This window comes from Vidua chalybeata, chromosome 11 (assembly GCF_026979565.1).
Source record: "Vidua chalybeata isolate OUT-0048 chromosome 11, bVidCha1 merged haplotype, whole genome shotgun sequence".
Lineage (NCBI taxonomy): Eukaryota > Metazoa > Chordata > Aves > Passeriformes > Viduidae > Vidua > Vidua chalybeata.
The window spans coordinates 591766-612084 of record NC_071540.1 but is presented as its reverse complement, the minus strand read 5'-3'; the positions used below and the strand labels follow the sequence as shown (position 1 = coordinate 612084).

Sequence of the window (20319 nt, the reverse complement as noted above, 5' to 3'; positions counted from 1 at the left end):
ATTTATATATTTAGGATCAGGTTATGTTATCTGAACTCTGGAGGGGGTTGGGAAAGTTCTGAAATCAGTAGTCCCTAAAAGACAACTGTTGGAAAGATATTTATCCAGGAACAGTGTTGCTCTCCTCTGGGGTCCCTGAATACCCAGGGAAATACCTGTGGGATGTTTGGGGATGATTTTCCTACTGGAACTTCCTGTGGGAAAGCCATTTTTGTTTGCCATGAAATCACATACAAATTGGTACATACTCTCTGTGATGTGAAATTTTAATAATCATTGTTGCTCTATATTCACACTCCAAATTCAAGCCATCGAAAGCAGCAGATTTATACTTTAGCCAGCACAGCATACAGGATTTATCCAATTCACTGTATATAATTTACGCCTCTTGAATGAATGGGCAGAAATGAGAAACGGAGGTGAAGGTTTTACCATGAGTCACGTGAGAGAGAGAGTTTTCCTTCCATTTTTGTAATAACTTCTCTGCTATCGGTGGTAGCCTTGATGCCACAACAATTTCTGCATGCTGGGTGGTTAGTTGTCCTTTTAAGTCACTCCCTGAGCAGAGGGGTAACAGGGAGGAGGTCATGTTCTACACATTATCCATGTGGGTTAAGGTTTCACAGCTGACTTGCTGCTCAAAGCTCTTTAGAACAGAACAGAACACAACACAACACAACACAACACAACACAACACAACACAACACAACACAACACAACACAACATTCCTTCAGAGGAGTGAAAATGCCAAAAATCACTGTGTTTCTTTGGAACTCTCAAGTTCAAAGAGTTAACACACAAGTGGGGAGCAGCTTGCTCACTTGGGGCACATGCCTGTTCTCCCTGTTCTCCCTGGCCCAGGTGTGTACCAGATGTCAGTGTCGGAAGCAGCTGTCCCAGGAGAGGAAGTGGGGAGAGTGAAGGCCAAAGATCCTGACATTGGGGAGAATGGCTTGGTGGCTTACAGCATCATTGATGGAGATGGCATGGACATGTTTGAAATCACCACAGATTATGAGACTCAGGAAGGGGTTGTGAAGCTTAAGAAGGTGAGTGATGCCTATTGCTATGTAGTGTTTTTTGTTGCTGAAAAAAATATTTGGTAATAATGGATTACTACCTAAGCTAAAATTAGTAAATGCAAATTTCACTTAATTCATTTCTCAAGGTGTGATTAACTCTTAATATTCCATTTCCCCATTAGCTGAATTGGAATGGAAGAAAATAACCAAGAAGAGTTACATAAATACTGTACAGTGGATTAATTGCACAAACTAAATGAATTCATAATAAAAAGTCACGGTAAAATATGATGCCATCAGCTTCATTGTTAATGAAGTTTTGCCTAGTGCTGATAAGTAGCAGACATTCACTGTTGCTTTATGTTCAGTCTGAAAAGCCTCATGCCCTATAGTTTGAATTCTTCAGCTGTGCATTGTCCACAATAGTGTTCTGAAGGAGTCACAGGCTATGGGAAAAGCAGCAGAGGGGATTTCACACACAGCCCGTCAGCAGGAGCTTTGAAAACGTTATCAAATTAATTTTAAATTGGAAATTACAGAACATAAATCTTATTATTATGGAAGCATTATCATTTTGCCCTTTGTATCTTTGAGCTATTTATCCCTCTTGAAGATAATCAGAACTCAGAGGAGAAGACCTGGTCAACTTCTGGTCAACCCTGCCCTGCCCTTTAGGGCAGACCCTTAGAGAGGGACCCAGAGGTCTCCTCTGCTCAAAACTTCCCTGGTTCAATTTCTGTCTCTGTTCTAGAGGTGGGAGTGGATTTTTTTGTGTGTTTTGAAATGTGAGTGAGCTGTCACTCCACTCCACTGGTGTTAACATACTTTGTGAATTGTGGTTGGCACCTGAGTGATCATTTTGAGATGCAACCCTGCAGTCATTTCATGCCAATGCAGGTGAAGAGGTGCTGTGGCTTTGATCAGACTCCCAAAAGGACTTGTCCCATGGGATATTATTTCACCTCCTCTTTGGAAAGCGTATGAGTTCTGTGGTTGGAAAGAACTGCAGGAATGAAAGCACTGCAAACCATCTTCGTATTTTCCCCACTACCTAAATAATTTAACTTATCAGTGTGCTATCTCATGGTGCACCCAGGAGCACTTCAAACCACATCCACGTGGAATGCCTGCCAGCCTGGATAAAGCCAGGGCTCATGTGGGAGCTTCTTTCCCATCCGTTGCACTTTTGTGCTGCCTGGAAGGCTGGATGGAGATAAAATTCGTATTTCCAGTACAGATGATTTCCTCAGTGATACAGCAAGCAAAGAGCAGGACCAGGACTCTGTGGTGATATTTTGTGTGCCTTCCTATGCTGCTCCATACATAGAATGTAGCTCCTTCCATCTGAGTCTTTATGTTTTTAAATACACACATTTCAGTCCAAGCTCGTTGACAGACGCTCACCTTTGTTTGATGTCATTGAACACTGGGGCACTGCCTGCTGCTCTTACAGCCTGGTTTCCCTGACTCCGGAATGCACTGTCCTCTTGTTTCTCACAGACCTTAGATTATGAAACCAAAAAGTCCTACAGCCTGAAGGTGGAGGCAGCCAATGTCCACATTGACCCCAAGTTCATCAGCAACGGGCCCTTCAAGGACACGGTGACAGTGAAAATAGCGGTGGAAGATGCTGATGAACCACCAGTGTTTTTGAAGCCAAGTTACATTTTTGAAGTACAGGAAAATGCAGCATCTGGTACTGTGGTTGGAAAAGTACATGCCAAAGACCCGGATGCTGCCAACAGTGCTATAAGGTTTGCTGGATTTCCTGTTTCCTTCTGAGCATTAGCTTTTGGAATTGTTAGGCAAGTTCTGAAGACAGCGTGACAGATCTACAGACACCCAGAATATTGAAAGTTTAACCATCCAGCATTGTTTTTGTGCCTGTTCCACAAGCTGCCAGTTTCTCAAAGCCTGTATCATACTATAGCTATGTCTAATTAAAATATACTTAAGGGCATCTTTGGTAGACTCTATTCTAAATTGCCCAGCCCAATCCATAATCTACATCTTAGACTTTGATATGTTGAGAAAAATCAATGCTGTGATAACAGCACATCAAAGTCTAAGATGTAGATTATGGATTGGGCTGGGCAATTGTTAAGTGTTAATTGTTAAAGAGAAGCACACAGAGACCCCTGCTTTCTGCAGTTATGTTGAATCGTCTTGGAATCACAGACTCATGGAATGGTTTGGGCTGGAAGGACCTTAAGGTTCATCCATTCCTAACCCCTGCCATAGGCAGGGACACCTTCCACTGCCCCAGGTTGTTCCAAGCCTCAGTGTCCAACCTGGCCTTGGATACTGCTAGGAGCAGCCACAGCTTCTCGGGGCAACCTGTGACAGGGTCTCCCTACCCTCATAGTAAAGAATTCTTATATTATAATACCCTTCTATTAGTTTAATTTTATTTGTCATGTTCTCAGTGTAACTGAAATTATGAAGACCTCTTTTGTGGGTATACTTAACATTTCAAAGGATTTCAATGTGAAGTTATGAAAGTCAGAGCTGAATAAAGCTGTACAAATGTGCAGAGAGTGGATAACAGCTGATAAATTGGTATGATCAATTAATATTCTGAGTAAACCAAAGACTGGAAGACTTAAAAGATCAACAAGATTAATATGAAACAGAAGAGAAAAAATATCTCAGTAGATATTTTTATCATGCTTTATAAGAGAAGAAAATAAAGAGTATATTAGGCCTTTGATATAGAGACTTCAAAGACCAGCATTTTCACTTATTACAAACATTCTGATGTACTGTTTTTCTAAATGTAGAAACCAAACAGGTGATTCTCCTTTTAAAATAACACATATCGTCCTTTTGACAATCATATTGAGGATGACAATAGGTGTACTACTTACAAATATTTAGAAATAATAATTATATTGCACAAATCTGGATGCATGAAGCTCCTAAGTCCTTCTTTTCTCTAATTACTGGCTTTCAATCTTTAGATATTCAATTGATCGACACACCGACCTTGAAAGATATTTTGTTATTAATGCAGAAGATGGCAATATCAAGACAATAAAGGCTTTGGATAGGGAAGAAATGGCTTGGCATAATATCTCTGTCTTCGCAGTTGAAGTCCGTGAGTATTTCACTGAGGTGTTTTAGAATCAGTGGCATGAATCTTGTAATCCTCCAATTGTCTCAGTTTGATAAACTGCAAGAAATCTCAGCAGAAATACCTCAGCTTATTTGATCTTTCCAATATTTGATCTTTCCTTGGATGCAGCTGGGAAATTTTTTGTTTTGAGGGGTTTTCCTGCTTCTGTCTCATCTCAGTGTTGCCTCTCCTGCAGACAAACAGCACCAGGAAGCCAAAGTTCCCGTTGCAATCAAGGTCATTGACGTCAATGACAATGCTCCCAAGTTTGCCGCTGCCTATGAAGCCTTCGTGTGTGAGAATGCCCGAAGCAACCAGGTATGGCCTGCCCAGCACATCCTGTGCCCAGCACCTTCCTTGTTCTCACCACCTCCCTCTTCCCATCACCTCCTTCTGCCCACCACCACCCTGTGCTCACCACCTTCCCTGTGCCACCACCTTCTTCTGCCCACCATCCTGCCCTGCCCCACCTTCCCTGTGCCCACCGTCTTCCTCTGTCCACGGCTTTGTGTGCACCATCTTCCTGTTCCAACTACCTTCCTGTTCCTACCACCTTCCTGTGCCCAACACCTTCACTGTTCCCAACATGTCCTGTTCCCACCACTTCCTCCAGGCCCTTCCCTGTTCCCATTACCTTCCCTTTTCCCACCACCTTCCCTGTTCCCTCCACCTCCCTGCACACACAGCTTTTCCCTCAGGGCATTAGCCCAGGTTTGTCCTGTCAGCTCCAATGAGAGCGAATAGATGAACATTTGCTTTGAGGTTTTGACCAGAAAGCTTTGAGCACTCAGAAAGGCACTTTATTTCTGCTATCAGCAGTTGTGCTTTGTGCATGGAGTGCTTTGTGCATGGAGTGGGATTGGTGTTGGGTGGGAGTACCCACCAGCACAGGGCCAGTGCAGCTGGGGGCAGCTTTCCCAGTTGTGAGACTCGTTTGGATATTACAGAAATATTCAATGTCTTACAGGAAGAATCCTAGTGCAGTGCTTGTAGAGTTTAGCCAACAGATTTATTCCTTGCAGTCTGTGAGGAAGAGGGGTTAGGATCATAGGGAAATACAGCTCTGCACATGATCTGTGCCTTTGCAGTCAGAGCAGCAGTTTGTAAGAGACTTTCTTAGCTGCTGAGTTTGCTGCAGAATTTTATTTAATCTGTTGTGTTACCATTAACACATATTTGTGTATAAGAATGTTGAAGGTGTGTGCTTTTACAGTTGTAGTTCTGGGGTGGTTAATGCAATAGTAATTAAAGATTGCCTGTTGTAGTTTGGAGTTGGCTCTGTGTTTCTAATTGCTTATGTTTGTATTTGAGGGGGTTACTGCTATTTTACAATTCTTACTCAAGGACTGTCTCAGAATGCTGCCTGTATGTGATGTACCCAGAGAAGGAGCTGTTTGTTTACTGAGTGCTTTTCTTTTACAGCAATTTATTACAATTAGTGCTGATGACAAGGATGACTCGGCCAATGGACCAAGATTTATCTTCAGTTTACCACCTGAAATTATTCATAATCCAAATTTTACACTCAGAGACAACAGAGGTTTGTGTGAAGATTCCCACTCTACCAGAATCCAAAGAAATGACAAAGTAGAACTAATGGCCAATGTAATGTCATGCAAAAGCATCGTCATTAACTTTGGCAGAATGTCTTTCTCCAAGATTTAGGGGAGGAAGGCAAAAGCATACAGCTGAGTTGCAAGTATGTTCCTGGGAAAGTGGGATGTTTGTTAACTCACTTGAATTTTCTTGAATGCATATTTTAAATTACATAATAATACCCAACAGGAAGAATCCACTGCCATTTTATCTCCCAGGAAGAGGATAAAACCACTGTCAAACACTCAGTAAATGGAACTGGCAGATGTCCTTGATTTAGACAAACCTAAAATTAGCTGGGACAGCATGAATTATTAGGCTGCTTGTATTTGTTCACCACTGTGCCTGCCAGCTTTTGTAAATTATGGATCACAAGAGATGTGGGCTAGATTCCCAATGGAATCAAATCACTGCCCAGTGCAGGAAATGAAATGGGGATTTGTGCTGTGGAACATACCTGTACTGGTTGTCTCAGGATCTGGATATCCTGATCCCTTTGCCAATTTGGTATTCATGAAATAAAGTAGAGCTTTGCATCCAGATTGATGGCAAGATATAAGAAATTTGTAAGCAAAAAACCTCAGGCCTGGGTGAGTGTCAAAATTCAATTGATCACAACATAATACCATGAGTGACCTGAACTTGTCAGAGGCTGAGAGAGCCAGAGGAAGTGGGCAAACTGAAAAAAAAAAAGACAGGTTTGGCCATTATACATATTTATTCCATTTATTTCATTATATTCTGATTCAGTGTTCATTTTTTATTTCCCTTCACAGGGCAAAAACTGCTTCAGCTTCTAAGGAACTGATTTTGATTAGTAAGCTTTAATGTTTGAGGGAAACTTGACTGTTTTCTGAAAAGTAAAACTTGGTTGAACTGGCTTAAATAATGAATCCAAGAGTGCCAGAAGTACAAAAGGCAACACAATCCAGATACATGATTTCAGTAAAAACTATTCTGTTGAGGCACACTTTATATCTCTTCACATCTGAAGGGAGGGCAATTATCATTAGAGTTCCCAAATAAAATCTCTGTTATTCCTGACTGATCAAAGTAATACTGTTGCCTGGTGCTTGACATTTGTACATACATAACCAATTCATAAAGGAGTCAGTGCAGGGCATATATTTCTTCTCTTTAAAGCAGTAAAACACAAGTTTTGAAAAATTCATGGGTGTATTTTTAGAGAGGAGTAAATAAGCATGTATTCTTTGCTTGAGACCCAGAGGCCAAGTTTCACTATAAAATACATTTTATGGTCACCACATCAAACTGAATATAGATTCTATTTTATAATCTAGCAAAGGAAGTACAGCTCAGAGTGGAGATACTCTGAGTGGTATTATGGTTTCTGACTCCAGCCAATCCCATTCATCCTTCATTTCCATAAGCAGAAATTTGTTACTGACAAAATTAACCCAGATAAGAATGTGTTGTAGTTGAAATTATGGTGTCAGTTTAATGTAAGGTTTCTACCTGACAATAATGCAAAAGGTTATTTCAAGATAGTATTAAGGGATTGAATCTTCCCACATAATTTTCTTTTTGGGAAATGAATAGGCTGAGAAAATTCATTAATTTCTATCCTTTCTTTCCCTCATTTTGTTCAATCCTCGGTGCAATTATGTTGTTAATTTACAAATTCTTGTGAGTTTTTAAAAGTTATACTAGAACAAAGTAAAAAATTTAAAATTCTGTGTACTCCCATGTAAAAAAACTTCTTAGGGATAGTGTGTTACCATTTGCAAGTCAAATAATGTCCATGGTCATTCAAAGTTGTTTTTTTCAGTGGTAAGTTTGAGTATTCTTTAAGCCATGCCACAACTTTCAGAGGGAATTGCTACTTTCAGGGAAAAAATGGCTTTATTAACTGTGGAGAACAGTTAATGAAAACTCCAGTGTTTGGGCCTATTACAGAACTTTAAAGTGAATACCGTCCCATAATTATCATTTAATAGAGTTTCTTTTTACCAGCTCCTGAAAGTAATCACATATTGCAGTAATCCAAAAAAGCATAATCACATTCTACATCCTATTAATAGCCCACTGTGTTACCAAGTCTTCAGCTGAGCCCATCTCCCATGGAAAACATGAGATAATGGCTTAGCCCACGCTGGGATAAAACACAGAATTACTTTTGCACTGTTTCCTTATATTATAGCTCATAAACAAACAGCACTGTCTGCCTGGGCTCTGCTCAGTTCCGCTCCCACTGAAGTCAGGCCTTCAAAACAGCAGCAGAGGCTCGTGGCACTTCACAGCAAAGAGGCAGATTCTGAGTGAATGGATTTCCTGCTTTTACCCTGCTGGGTCCTGTGCTGAAATGCCCTTTCCTTGAGCTCCCTCAGCCCAGCATTACTGGAACGGCTGCAGTCCCAAATTCACAAGATAAAGCTTTACAGAGCCTGAAATTAAATTTGTGAGCTCCTGAAAATCAGTGACTAAAGTCTACTTTTCAAATTCAAACATGTGCTTCACACTTTTTCAACAAGAAAATTTTGAAACACACAAACAATCAAGTCATAGGATGTTGCCATGGATTATACACAGTGATTGCAACTCCTGGTAAGGTAAAGATTTTAGACAGCTGGACCCCTGAAATTGTTTCATTTTCTAGCTGAATCAGCTCTCACACCTCATATAAGTGATAAAGTTCACACTGCAGTCAGCTCCTGTAATCTAGAATCCTCCTTACACAATCTATGTGTTAACAAGCCCCCAAAAACTAAGCTATATTTGCCTATGCACACAGGAAAAAATGGAAATCATCAATAATATCACTAGAGAAAAAGACAAAAATCAAAGGTCAGGGAGATCAGTATAAGTATCACCAAGAATAATGCAATTTTAGCTACTAATTGTGAAGATTTCATGGAGAGCACAGGGAAGCTTTGCCTGCAACATCTTTGAATACTGGATAGCCAAGGCAATAATAGCTGGAAAAATGTGATATTTTGGGAATGGCCTTGAGATGACTGTTCTTTTCCTTCTTGTGTTAACCCCCATTGTGTTCATTAGGACTGACAGTCAAGTAGCTCCCATATGTGTTAAGTAATAGCTTTAAGCTGGTATTGACATTTAACTTCTGTTGGCTTAAAAAATGCCATTTTACCAGGATTATAGTTCTACTCCTGGGTCTTGAAAATAATAAAAAAGCAAGGATGAGAATATTAGCTGGGATTATATGTTATCTTTTTTCTAGGTAAGAAAGGGGTTTTTTTTCCTCTTATGGATATTATGTTTCTTCTAAATGTGAGAAGTGAATATAAACAGTAACAGGAAAAGTTTAAAAAATGACCTTTTAGACTTGATGTATTGTAGCTCTTTTTACACTTTAGCCAGGCATGTTGATTGGATTTTTCTTTTTAAAAAATTATGTTAAACCAAAAATCACTTCCCATTAAAACAGATAAATCAGCCATTGGATCAAAATCAGGTTTTTTTAGTGTAAGTGACTGCAGGCCAGTGGACCAGGCCAGTCTGTATAACAGCTGAATAATTTGCCAGCCTTTTCTTATTTTTAACTAGGAATGCTATTTCAGCTGACAAAAGGCAAGAAAAGTAAAATATATGTTAAAAAATGCATAGCCAAAGACTGTATATATGAATATATGGTATTGTCATTCCTTGCACATTGCCTTTGCAGCCTTGAGGCAGCTGTAGCTCAGGCCCCTGTTAATGTTCATATTTTTTGCTACAAGATAATATGCTCTGTTGTGGTTTTTCATTTAATGGAGAAAATCTTGGTTCTCCCATTGAGGAAATGAATTATTAAGTGCATTTTAGAGGACTCTGGGGAATATTTCATTCTGGATCAATATATTAGTTTAAGTTAGCTGATAGGTTAATAGATATTAGATGTTGTATTCCTATTTGTACCAAAGTGATACAAGCCCATTAATCTAAAGTCCTAAAATAAGGCTTTTGTCATGCAGACATTGATATCACCAAGCTCCTGTAAAAAATTGTGCCTCAAAGTTTAGATAGTGCATGTAAACTTTCAGGAGATTATGAAGACACTGAGGGAGACATGGGACATCTCCAAGAGCCACAAGTAATAATCAGATCTTTATCAGTGTCTCTGTCCTTAGCAAATGTGACATTGTGCAAAGGAGAAGTTGACAAGCTCCTTTCTACCCAGTTGCTGTTTTTGTGAGGCTCAACACCAAAAAGCAGCAGTTCTGTCAAGCCCAGGTGGCCATTCAGGGCACCAGGGGTGTGGGCTGGCAGGACAGGGGCAGATATGGGGGATAGATTCATTTGGTGTGTAACAAACAGCTCCACCTTAAATATTCATCTTTTCTGGTGAAGTTCCTGGGAGAGTCAAGCTGTGCAAACTTCCTCCTCATCCCATAGATTGGCCAAATTTGGGGTCAGTTTCAGACCTTGTCCTACATCAGAGGCACTGCCTGCAAGGGTGGTTAATGCAAGGCAAGAATGCTTCTCTTTGGGTATAATTTATTCAAAGATTTCCATGGGAATCACAGTGATTAGATCATTAGGAGAGGTTTTATGGTTTGCATTATTAAATTCTGGGATTTATGCTGACTCTTCAACAGGAAAACGATTAATCTGCAGAAGCCTGAGGCAGCAGTAAAGTGAATACCTTTGGAGGTGAACAGCCCTCCTTCAGCAGACAAAAGAACTGCTCTTTTTTTCCCCCCTTTCTGTTATACAGTGAAAAATAAAGAACATAGCAAGCCAGGAAAGGTTGTATGGAATAAATCTTCAATATAAACTGGATTTTGAAGGGCTGAAAACCACAGATGTGATTACTTCACTTTATTTACTTTGGGATGTTTACAACTTTTATAAACTTTGGTTTAGGCTGAGCTAAGAGAGAGAGGAGGGGCACAGCAAGGGAGCCCTGTTGGTGTTCCACTGAGAGCGGGAAGCACAGGCTGCCTCAGCCCAGGGTGTCATCTCACACTGTCTCCTTTCCAAGGCTTAAGGCAGAGGAAGTATGCAGGACCATCCAAAATGTCCTGTGCTGAGATGGCAGCTCGTTTTCTGTCCCCTGCACCATGGCAGGTCACTTCTTGTGAGGACAATGGGAATAGAGTTACAGCAATACTGCCAGGAGTTGGACTCTTGGATCCCTGTGGGTCCCTTCCAACTCAGGGCATTTTTGTTTTTGTGATTTAATTCTTCCTCACATCCATGTGATTCAAAATGTGCCCAGACATACTGTGCATGTATGATCCAGCTCTCTGAATTCTGGCTTTGGAAGTTTGGGTGAAAACCAGATTCTGATAAAGCGCTGTTACCTTCAGCATTTCTTACTGAAACAACAAGGCTCAAATTTGCTCATACACAGCAAATATTGGCTTTTGTTATGGTGGAAGTCTCATTATCAGAGCCCATTTGGGGACAGCGTCTACCACGCTTTTATATGTGATGCCAAGAACACATGAGGGAGATATGGGTTTTACCCCTCCACTGAAAGCTTTAATTCTGGAGAGACACTAAAACCAGATCAGACAGCAATAAGAAGGTCCAGCCATTTGGGTAGCTGAAAAAATATTGTGCATTTCTCAGAAAGTTACAAATACTAAAACATACTATCAGACAGAGATTACCTGAGTTGCTTGTGTTAATTAAAGAATTAAAACTGAGTGTGGTGCTATATGAATTAAATATAATCCTGTAATTGCTCTTGGGTTGTTAGAAAGGCAGCATTTTCTACTGTTTTACTGTAGAAATAACGCTAAAGCCCCAGAAAATTGAGAGCCTTTGCAGCGAGATAATTTCCTTTTCAATATTGGCTAAGAGGACAGCCCTGTGGAAGAATTAACAACGATTCTCTCTCTTCTTCAACCAGATAACACAGCAAGTGTGCTGGTCAGACGGGAAGGGTTCAGTCGCCAGAAGCAGGATTTGTACCTCCTGCCCATCGTGATCAGTGACGGCGGCGTGCCCCCGCTGAGCAGCACCAACACACTGACCATCCGTGTGTGCGGCTGCGACGGCAGTGGCTCCCTGCTGTCCTGCAACGCCGAGGCTTACGTCCTCAACGCGGGGCTCAGCACTGGCGCCCTCATCGCCATCCTGGCCTGCATCGTCATTCTCTTAGGTGAAAAATGTTCCTTCCTTGCTGCTTGTCTGGGCTTGTGTTAAAAAAAAATATCCTGCCCTCAGCTCCAAGATGTAGAAATGAATCTGAATTTTTTAGCTTTTATTTTTATAGGGAGTGCTGATCTGCCTGGCTGTGAGAGGATCTAGGGTGAGCTCACTGTGGCCTTGCAGGACCTGAAGGAGCTGCAGGAAAGATGGAGAGAGACAATTGACAAGGGATGGAGGGACAGGACCCAGGGAATGGCTCCCACTGCCAGAGGGCAGGGCTGGATGGGATACTGGGAATTAGGAATTGTTCTCTGGGAAGGTGGGCAGGCCCTGGCACAGGGTGTCCAGAGCAGCTGTGGCTGCCCCTGGATCCCTGGCAGTGTCCAAGGCCAGGTTGGACACTGGGGCTGGGAGTGCCTGGGACAGTGGAAGGTGTCCATGGCAGGGGGTGGAATGAGGTGAGCTTTATGGTCTCTTCCATCCTAAACCATTCTGGGCTTCTGTGATATCTTCGATAGCAAACACCAGTGAATTTGTGTAGATGTGCTTGGAGAATGTCCTCCTGTGGCCTGATGCCTACTAATCAGGGACACTGCTTAAAGGAGGTCATAGCATACAGTTCTAAGTTTTGTGATTTTCCCTGGATGACAAGTTCCTTATTGACGTCAGCCAGGATTAATGGCTCCTGCCAGCTATTTCCCTCAAACCCATCTTGTGTTGAAGACAGATGAGTAGCTTGGAAGACCTGCTTTTAAGAAAGTGCTGCAAAATGTTTCCTGATGATTTGGAAGAAAAATTACACAATATTTTCTAATTTCCCTGTAATATTTCATAGTGTTTCCTTTCTCATATACTTTATTTTTTAGAAATTTGAAGTGAGAATGCAAAACAAATACGTCTTTGGAGGTGTTGCTTAAAAAAATTCCATTTTAATGGAAATGACACTTTGGAATTAGAGTTAATCTTTGGGCATACGGGAGAGGATAAAGATTCATCTTTGGTTTGTTGCAGATATTCATGTGCTTGGGCTGCTCAAAGGCAGTGTCACAGTGTTCTGCAGTACTGGGGGCCCCACAAGCACTTCCCTTGAATTAGTGTTGCAGTAATGAGCAATTAGTAAGAGCACTGGCATGCAGCTCAGACAGAAAGCCTCAGATCAGTGGGTTTAGTTCTGCATACAAACATCTCTGTTTTTTCCTAGCAAGGAGCACTAAAAATGCCGAAGTTTGCAACAATCCATCAGAAAGCCGAGGGCTCGGGGATGCAATAATTACTTACAAAGGGGCTGCTGTTTGACAGTGTGGTCTAACCCGCATTTTGTTTTCCCCAGTCATTGTGGTGCTGTTTGTAACCCTGAAGAGGCAGAAGAAAGAGCCCCTGATTGTGTTTGAGGAGGAAGACGTGCGGGAGAACATCATCACGTACGATGATGAGGGCGGAGGTGAGGAGGACACAGAGGCGTTTGACATCGCCACACTGCAGAATCCCGACGGCATCAACGGCTTCATCCCCCGCAAGGACATCAAGCCCGAGTACCAGTACCTGCCCAGGCCGGGGCTGCGGCCCGTGCCCAACAGTGTGGACGTGGATGATTTCATCAACACCAGGATACAGGAGGCTGACAATGACCCCACTGCCCCTCCCTATGACTCCATCCAGATCTATGGCTATGAGGGTAGGGGCTCCGTGGCTGGGTCCCTCAGCTCCTTGGAATCAGCAACAACAGATTCTGACTTGGACTACGATTATCTACAAAACTGGGGACCTCGATTTAAGAAACTTGCAGACTTGTATGGCTCCAAAGACACTTTCGATGATGATTCTTAACAATAAAGTTTAAGATTTGGCCTTAAGAACTGTGTCCGAAGTTCTGAAGAATCCAGAGGAAATGTAAGCAGGTATTTTTTTAAAAATCAAGAAAAAACTCATTTAAACATTTAAGTTTGACAGAGAGGTTTCCTTTGATAAAAAAGGACATGAAAGTGGTAAATACTGTGAAGTACCTTTTCTTACAAAAGGCAAATCTTGAAGTTGGCTGCCAGCTTCACTGAAGGAAAAAACCCACTTAAGAAATGCGAAATATTTAAATGAAGGAAAATGCTAAAAGCGAATCTACAAATAAGGGAAATCTTTTATGTGTTATGAACATCTAAATCTTTTATGTCAAAGAAGCTTCCACAAATTAGAAAAGATAACAGTTCTGAGCTGTAATTTCGCCTTAAACTATGGACACTCTATATGGTAGTGCATTTTTAAACTTGAAATATATAATATTCAGCCAGCTTAAACCCATATGATGTATGTACAGTACAATGTACAATTATTATGTCTCTTGAGCATCAAACTTGTTAATGCTGATTCTTGTAAATCTTTTTGCTTATTCTTTCATCTTAAACTAATACGTGCCAGATATAAAAACTCTGTTCAGTGGGAGGCGCCCTATTTCTATGTCATTTTTAATGTATCTATTTGTACAATTTTTAAATTCTTATTTTAGTATACATATATACATACAAATATCAGTATTCTGACATGTAAGAAATGTTACAGCATCACACTTATATTTTATGAACATTGTACTGTTGCTTTAATATGTGCTTCAATATAAGAAGCAGACTTTGAAATAAACTGATTCTTTTTTAATTCTTGTTCTGGTTATTAAGCATATAAGGAAAAACATAGTGTTTCTAATGTCCCATTTATAGTTCTGACTAATTTACTACAATTGTGACCTTTTAATAGCCTTATTTATTATGTGTTTGTAGTTGGTTTGTTGCCTTGTTAAGTGATTATTTAAAAATCAAGTACATTTTACAAATGTTTTTTAGATTAAAACAAATGTAATGTCTGGTGAACATTTTGTACCCTCTCTATCTACAGCTTGTGGCTGCTCCCAGAACACAGTAAGAATCATCATATAGTCCTACTGTGTTTTCTGGATTAAGTGTAATACTTTTCAATATTTCCCATGTAATATGCATTTATCTCATATCTTAGAGATTCCCGAGGCTTTAGGAGTGACTTTATGGGTGGACGGGAGTACTCTGTGCTTACACTTTACTCCATCCTTGTGAGTTTCCATATCTGTGCTGAGCTTCTGCAGGTTCTAGAGACTGAAATCTGACCCAGTTTAGCTGTGACTTCCCTAAGGACTGTTCTACCTGATAATTACCTTACCTGAGTAGTAATTAAGATTTTGGTACTTAATTCCTTTTTTCTTTTTTTTTCTTTTTTTTTTTTTTTTGGGGGTGGGGTGGGGTGTTTGTTTGGCTGTTTTTTTTTTTTTTTTCTAATTTGCAGTAGAATAGCATCATCTGCAGATAGGGAGATATTTTAATTTGTGACAACAGAAATACAGAATTGCTTTCAGAATTGTTCTTTGTAATGCATGTTTTTAATCCAAAAAGGGATCTATAACTTTTTTTTCTTTTAAGTATTAGTTCAGAAGGAGCAAGGGATGGGATATGTTCTGCACATCAACATTTTGTGCATCTGTGTACAAGCTGTACCTCTGCTGAATTTAATATAGTTGGCTGTTTAGGGTCAGAAATCAGCAGCTGCAATATGGGAAGAGGCAATAAATAAAAAATTATTAACTAGATTTTCCTACATTTGTTTTACAGACCCTGTCCTTCATTTGCAGTCAGGTACCAAACTGCTTGATCTGAGAGGAAAACTGATTTGTTGGTGTGTTGCTTTTCTGAAGACCGCCCCCCATATATGTAGTTAGATTAAAACTTAACTCCTTAAAAGGATGACTGATGTTTCAGATCTATATCCATAACGCATTCACTTGTCACATTATATCCCTATGTTTTATAAGGCAAAGTTTGCTAAATTAGCAGATTTGCTCTACAGTGTTTATTGTAATATTTCACTTTATTATAGCTGTATGCATTCTATATAATTCTATAGTTTATTATTAACTTGGTTCAAATTTCTTTGGTTGTTGATTTTTCTCTGTTTATAATCCAAAGAATATTTTGCTAGATTTGCACATTTCTCCATTATAAATTTAAATAAACATTAAAAAAAAAAGAGAAAATAAATAAGTATCACTTTGCAAATTATCAAATTGAAATAAAATTTTAAAAAAGGTAATTTGTAGGACTCCATCGTCATTGATGCTATCTGGATTTATTTCACTTTTGAGCAAGTTTTAGAATTAATAACTGCATTTTCTACATCTTTATGTTTAATTTTTAAGAAGGACATTGTCAGCTACATTTTTTAATAGTTTCAAATGCTTTGAGTTTTAGTCTCTATCGTTTGTACCACTCTCGTAGATGCTTGGAAATAAATTTTTTTTTCTGTGCTAGTTTTGTCCTTTTTCATTTGATTATTTTTCCCCTTCCCAGTGAACATGCAATTATGGTAGTGCTTTTTTAAGTTAGGCTTGCTAATCTCAGCCAAGGCCAGCCCTGAAGTGCTGGGAATTACCTTCACTCCAGACTGTCGGCAGCACCTTGGATGAACAATGCATTCTGGCACCACAACAAGACATTGCTTTGCGCTGAACTTCACCACGGCACTTGCGGGAGCCTTAGGTCTTTAATCTGAGCTTGGTAAAACCCAGCCCACCATGGCAGCTCCGAGTTAGTCCCGACACACCCAAGAAGGCTGTGGGCCACAGGTTGTCGCAGCATTCCCAAAGATCTGGGCCACCTGGGAAAGGATTCACCCACTCCAGTTACTTTAGTGCAGTGGCACTGCCTTCCCCAAGGACAAAGCCTCACATCCATGGAAGACAACTGAAAGGTTAATTACAACCTCAGTGGGTCTGGAGAAAACCCAAACCACAAGGAGGATCACCACGGCTGAGCCAGGTAAGTCAGGGGATGGTGGCAAGTGAAGGTGGTGCTTTGGCCAGTTTTGCCTCTTGCAAATCTTGCCTGAGGATCATTTGAGGGACCACAACAACACCCCTCCAAACACCATCAGTAACAGACAGCCTGACCTTACCAGAGGGATTTTTTTAGTGAGCTGAGCAAATCCTGAGCTGCAACTGGCAGAACTGCTCAGCTCCTGGTCTAGCTGGGTGTCACCAGAAGAGCAGAAGGCCAAGGTGCCACGGTGTCTCTGCAGTGCTTTGTAACGCTGTTCCTCCTCCTGCAAGAAGCAATTAGGGAAGCAAGTGCAGGGCTGGTTGCTAAGGGAGCTCTCCTAGCTTGCACTGATAGGGAAGGGGAGGGTTTGTTTGGGAATTCTCAGATCTCCTCTGCTGTGTTCCTGCCACAATGTCAAGCAGTCTTTGGTAACATGTTAAGGGGTACAAGCTTGTGAGCTCACCACCAGCATTTCTGTGATCTGGGGCAAGATCCTGTCCCAGAGACTGCTACAACTGAGATAAGAAAAGCTTTTTAAAGAGCTTGCAGGTTCTGTTGGCTCCATGTTTTTGATTGACTGGCAAAATAAAATGCTGAAATTTACCATGTTGCTGCTGATAAGCTCAGAGATAAAATTATCAGTAGGACTTTAAATAAGGCTCACAAAGGGACAATCTTAGGGACCCAAAAGCATGGAATTCTTGTATGTCTTCCCCGTCTAGCTGCATTGTCAGAATTACTTTTGTAATTAAAGGGTCAGTAAGCAAAAATTCAGGTAGGACTTACGCAAGTTTTCCCTTTGCCCTTTGAACCAAATACTGAGCTACTAACCAAAACTGATTAATTGGCATCAGAATCACATTCTGTATCAAGGGGAAAAAAGAAAAAAAAGAAAACTAAAAAAAGAAAAAAAGGAAAAAAAAAAGAAAAAGAAAAAGAAGAAGAAAAAAAAGAAAAAGAAAAAGAAAAAGAAAAAGAAAAAGAAAAAGAAAAAGAAAAAGAAAAAGAAAAAGAAAAAGAAAAAGAAAAAGAAAAAGAAAAAGAAAAAAGAAAAAGAAAAAAAAAAGAAAAAGAGAGAAAGAGAAGAAAGAGAAAGAGAAAGAGAAAGAGAAAGAGAAAGAGAAAGAAGAAAAAGATGAAAGAGAAAAGCAAAATGAATGGCTTGGGAATGGGACTGAGTGAGCTTTTCAGGGAGTGAGCTGCAGATCTCTGGAGCTCTATTATTGTTTCACTCTTATAGCCTGAAATTGGGGATCAACCATCTTGACCCAGTTCCATTGCCTGCATGCAAGTGCCCAAGTTTTCCATTATTTATTATCATTGATCTCTGTGTTTGATAAGAAAGGCCTTTTCAAACCTGACTGAGATGGACTGGCTACAATTACTCAAGCCATAGAGCAATTTTAACCCACTCCAATTCATGGATTCATAGTCATTTGAAAAATTTTTTCTTGTATTTCTGCATGAAATCTTGGGCCTTGGCTGCTCACCAACTCCAGGTCTCTGCTAGTCCCTCCCTTAATGAGCTGCAAATGCCATATCCACTGTGGCTGTCCTGCTCTGTCCCACAGAGCAGGGGCAGAAGCTGCAGCAGACCTGCCAAGGGAACTTCATGTGTGTGTACACACAGGGGACTCTGCTGATGGCCCAGATCTCCTTCTCCTGCTGGGGGGATGTGATGTTCAGGACAGCTCCTGATCCATGGCAGGGGGGGTGTTCTGCAGAGAGTATGGAGCAGTTCATCCTTCCTCATGGAAAGAAAATGAGAAAGAGGGAGAGACTTGCTTGGACTGTGAGTGACTCTCAGAACTCCTTCCAGGTCAGGCGAAGGTCTTTCTCAAGAGTCTTTCAGATTTCCTAATGAAGCTGGTTTGTGTTTTATAAATAAATATTATCCGGAGCAGGGAATTGAACCTGAGATTTTCAAAGTCCTTGTGAGTTCTCTTAACTGCCAAACTCAAAACCTGATACTTTTACCCCCACTTTTGTTTTTTGTACTTGTTTAGTCCATTTGCAGTAGTTCATAACTGCATCAAGAAGAGCAACACCTGAGACACCAACCAGGTTTGTGGATAAAGCATTTCATGGCTGGGGGGAAACTGCTCTGGAGTGGCAAATTTATAGCTGGTGGTGATGGGGAAACAATTATTGCCTTCTACCCCACGCTGCCAGGAGATGGAATAGCCAGCCGCATCTCTTGTTTTCTGCATTTCTTCTTCCTTTTGTGCTTGTAAAATCAGGACAAATACCTGATTGCTCAGCTATCTAAGCTGGGAGAAGACTTCATCTTGAGTCCTCTTTGCTAAGGCTGTTTGGCAGACTCTTGTTCAAAGGGTTGCTCTTTTAAAATAAAACAAAATGAAAGCTTAAAAGTTTTGCCTTTAGCAACTTTAAAACTAAAAAGTTAAAAATAATCCCCAAAAAACTCACCCTGTAGTGTTTTTTAAGAATTCAATTTTAATTGAATTTTAGGGCATGCCTTGCATTTTTGGTGGTTAGTGAAAGAGCCTCGGACATTGTGACTGCTTTGGACTGAGGTTACTGATTGCTTTCCCTTTTTGTTCTACTTCCAAACAAGGGAAAAACATGTTTATTTTAACTCAACAAATCCATATGCTGTTGTACAGACCTAGCTGCAAGTGAAGGCTTTGTTTTGTTGTTGTTGTCTTCTTTTCCAAACTAAATCATTCCATATGAGTCCATGACTCACTGCATTGGCTGCACCAAGGCAAATTTCCTACAGTTCTGTTTCCAGCAGGACTTGCAGACACGCCAATCCTCTCTCTTGCTGAATATGAAGCTCTTCTGCATTGTTCTGTGTGATATATGAGGGCTTTAGGGGCTGAGGGTGGGGTTTTGGTTGTTCTTTGTGATGTATGGAGGGTTTTAGGGGCTGAGGTTGGGGTTTTTTGTTGTTCTTTGCGATATATGAGTGCTTTAGGGGGCTGGGAGGTGGATTTTTCCACCAGTGTTTTGGACCTATGATGCTTTTACTTCCACAATTACGAAATTGGCTTTCATGCTGTGCTCAGTACCCTGTCTCTGGGTGTTAAGGAGCAGTTTTTCAGGGAGTAATAAACTCCCTCCTGCTTGGCAGGGTATCTCTAGAAAGCCCCATTGTTCTCCTGCTGCCAATACTGCCCTTCCTTGCAGGAGCCCATTTTCCCTGCTGCAGCCCCAGCTCACATTTTCCTTCTTCTTATTAGTGCACTGAAGAAAGTCATCATTAATCAAATGCAAGCACATTTAGCAAAGTTCAATGTGTATAAAAAATTTATGTCAACTTTTAGGCTCTATGACGGTCCCAAGGCTTCACTTAATAAGTTCCATAATGACTTACTGTTAATGGACAATTCACATTATCTCTTTGACGTCTGCTGGGCCTTTCAGGAACATTTTCTGTTATTGATTCTAGACCTGTTGTATGTTGGTCAGACATAGAAACAAAACTTTTGTTTTCATTCTTTTCTTTCTAAAATGGGAAGTTGGATGCCTTAAAGTGTAAAACCCTAGAGAACATGATTTGCTCTCCTGTTATGTGTCTCTAGTGCCTAGTGCTACAATGAATGAAAGGGTAGCTGTTTGCTGGGGCTGGCAGAAGCTCTGGGAAATGACTGGAAATCTGATAAATCTCATCCACTGATTTAGCAGAAATCTACACTTCAAGATCTGTCCTCATCCAGCCATCCTTCACCC

General features: G+C 40.6%; 1 protein-coding gene across 3 annotated transcripts in view; it reads left to right on the top strand.

Annotated features, from left to right (window-relative positions):
• CDH11 (cadherin 11) overlaps positions 1–16115 on the top strand; it is an 82932-nt gene extending 66817 nt beyond the window's left edge. For all 3 annotated transcript variants that reach the window (XM_053952887.1, XM_053952885.1, XM_053952888.1), the window contains 7 exons: positions 863–1050; positions 2524–2777; positions 3984–4120; positions 4335–4456; positions 5561–5678; positions 11556–11807; positions 13128–16115. In XM_053952887.1, coding sequence (XP_053808862.1) covers positions 863–1050; positions 2524–2777; positions 3984–4120; positions 4335–4456; positions 5561–5678; positions 11556–11807; positions 13128–13624 — 1568 coding nt within the window. In that variant the 3' untranslated portion in view covers positions 13625–16115. The remainder of the gene's footprint in view (positions 1–862; positions 1051–2523; positions 2778–3983; positions 4121–4334; positions 4457–5560; positions 5679–11555; positions 11808–13127) is intronic.
• The last annotated feature ends 4204 nt before the right edge of the window (positions 16116–20319 follow it).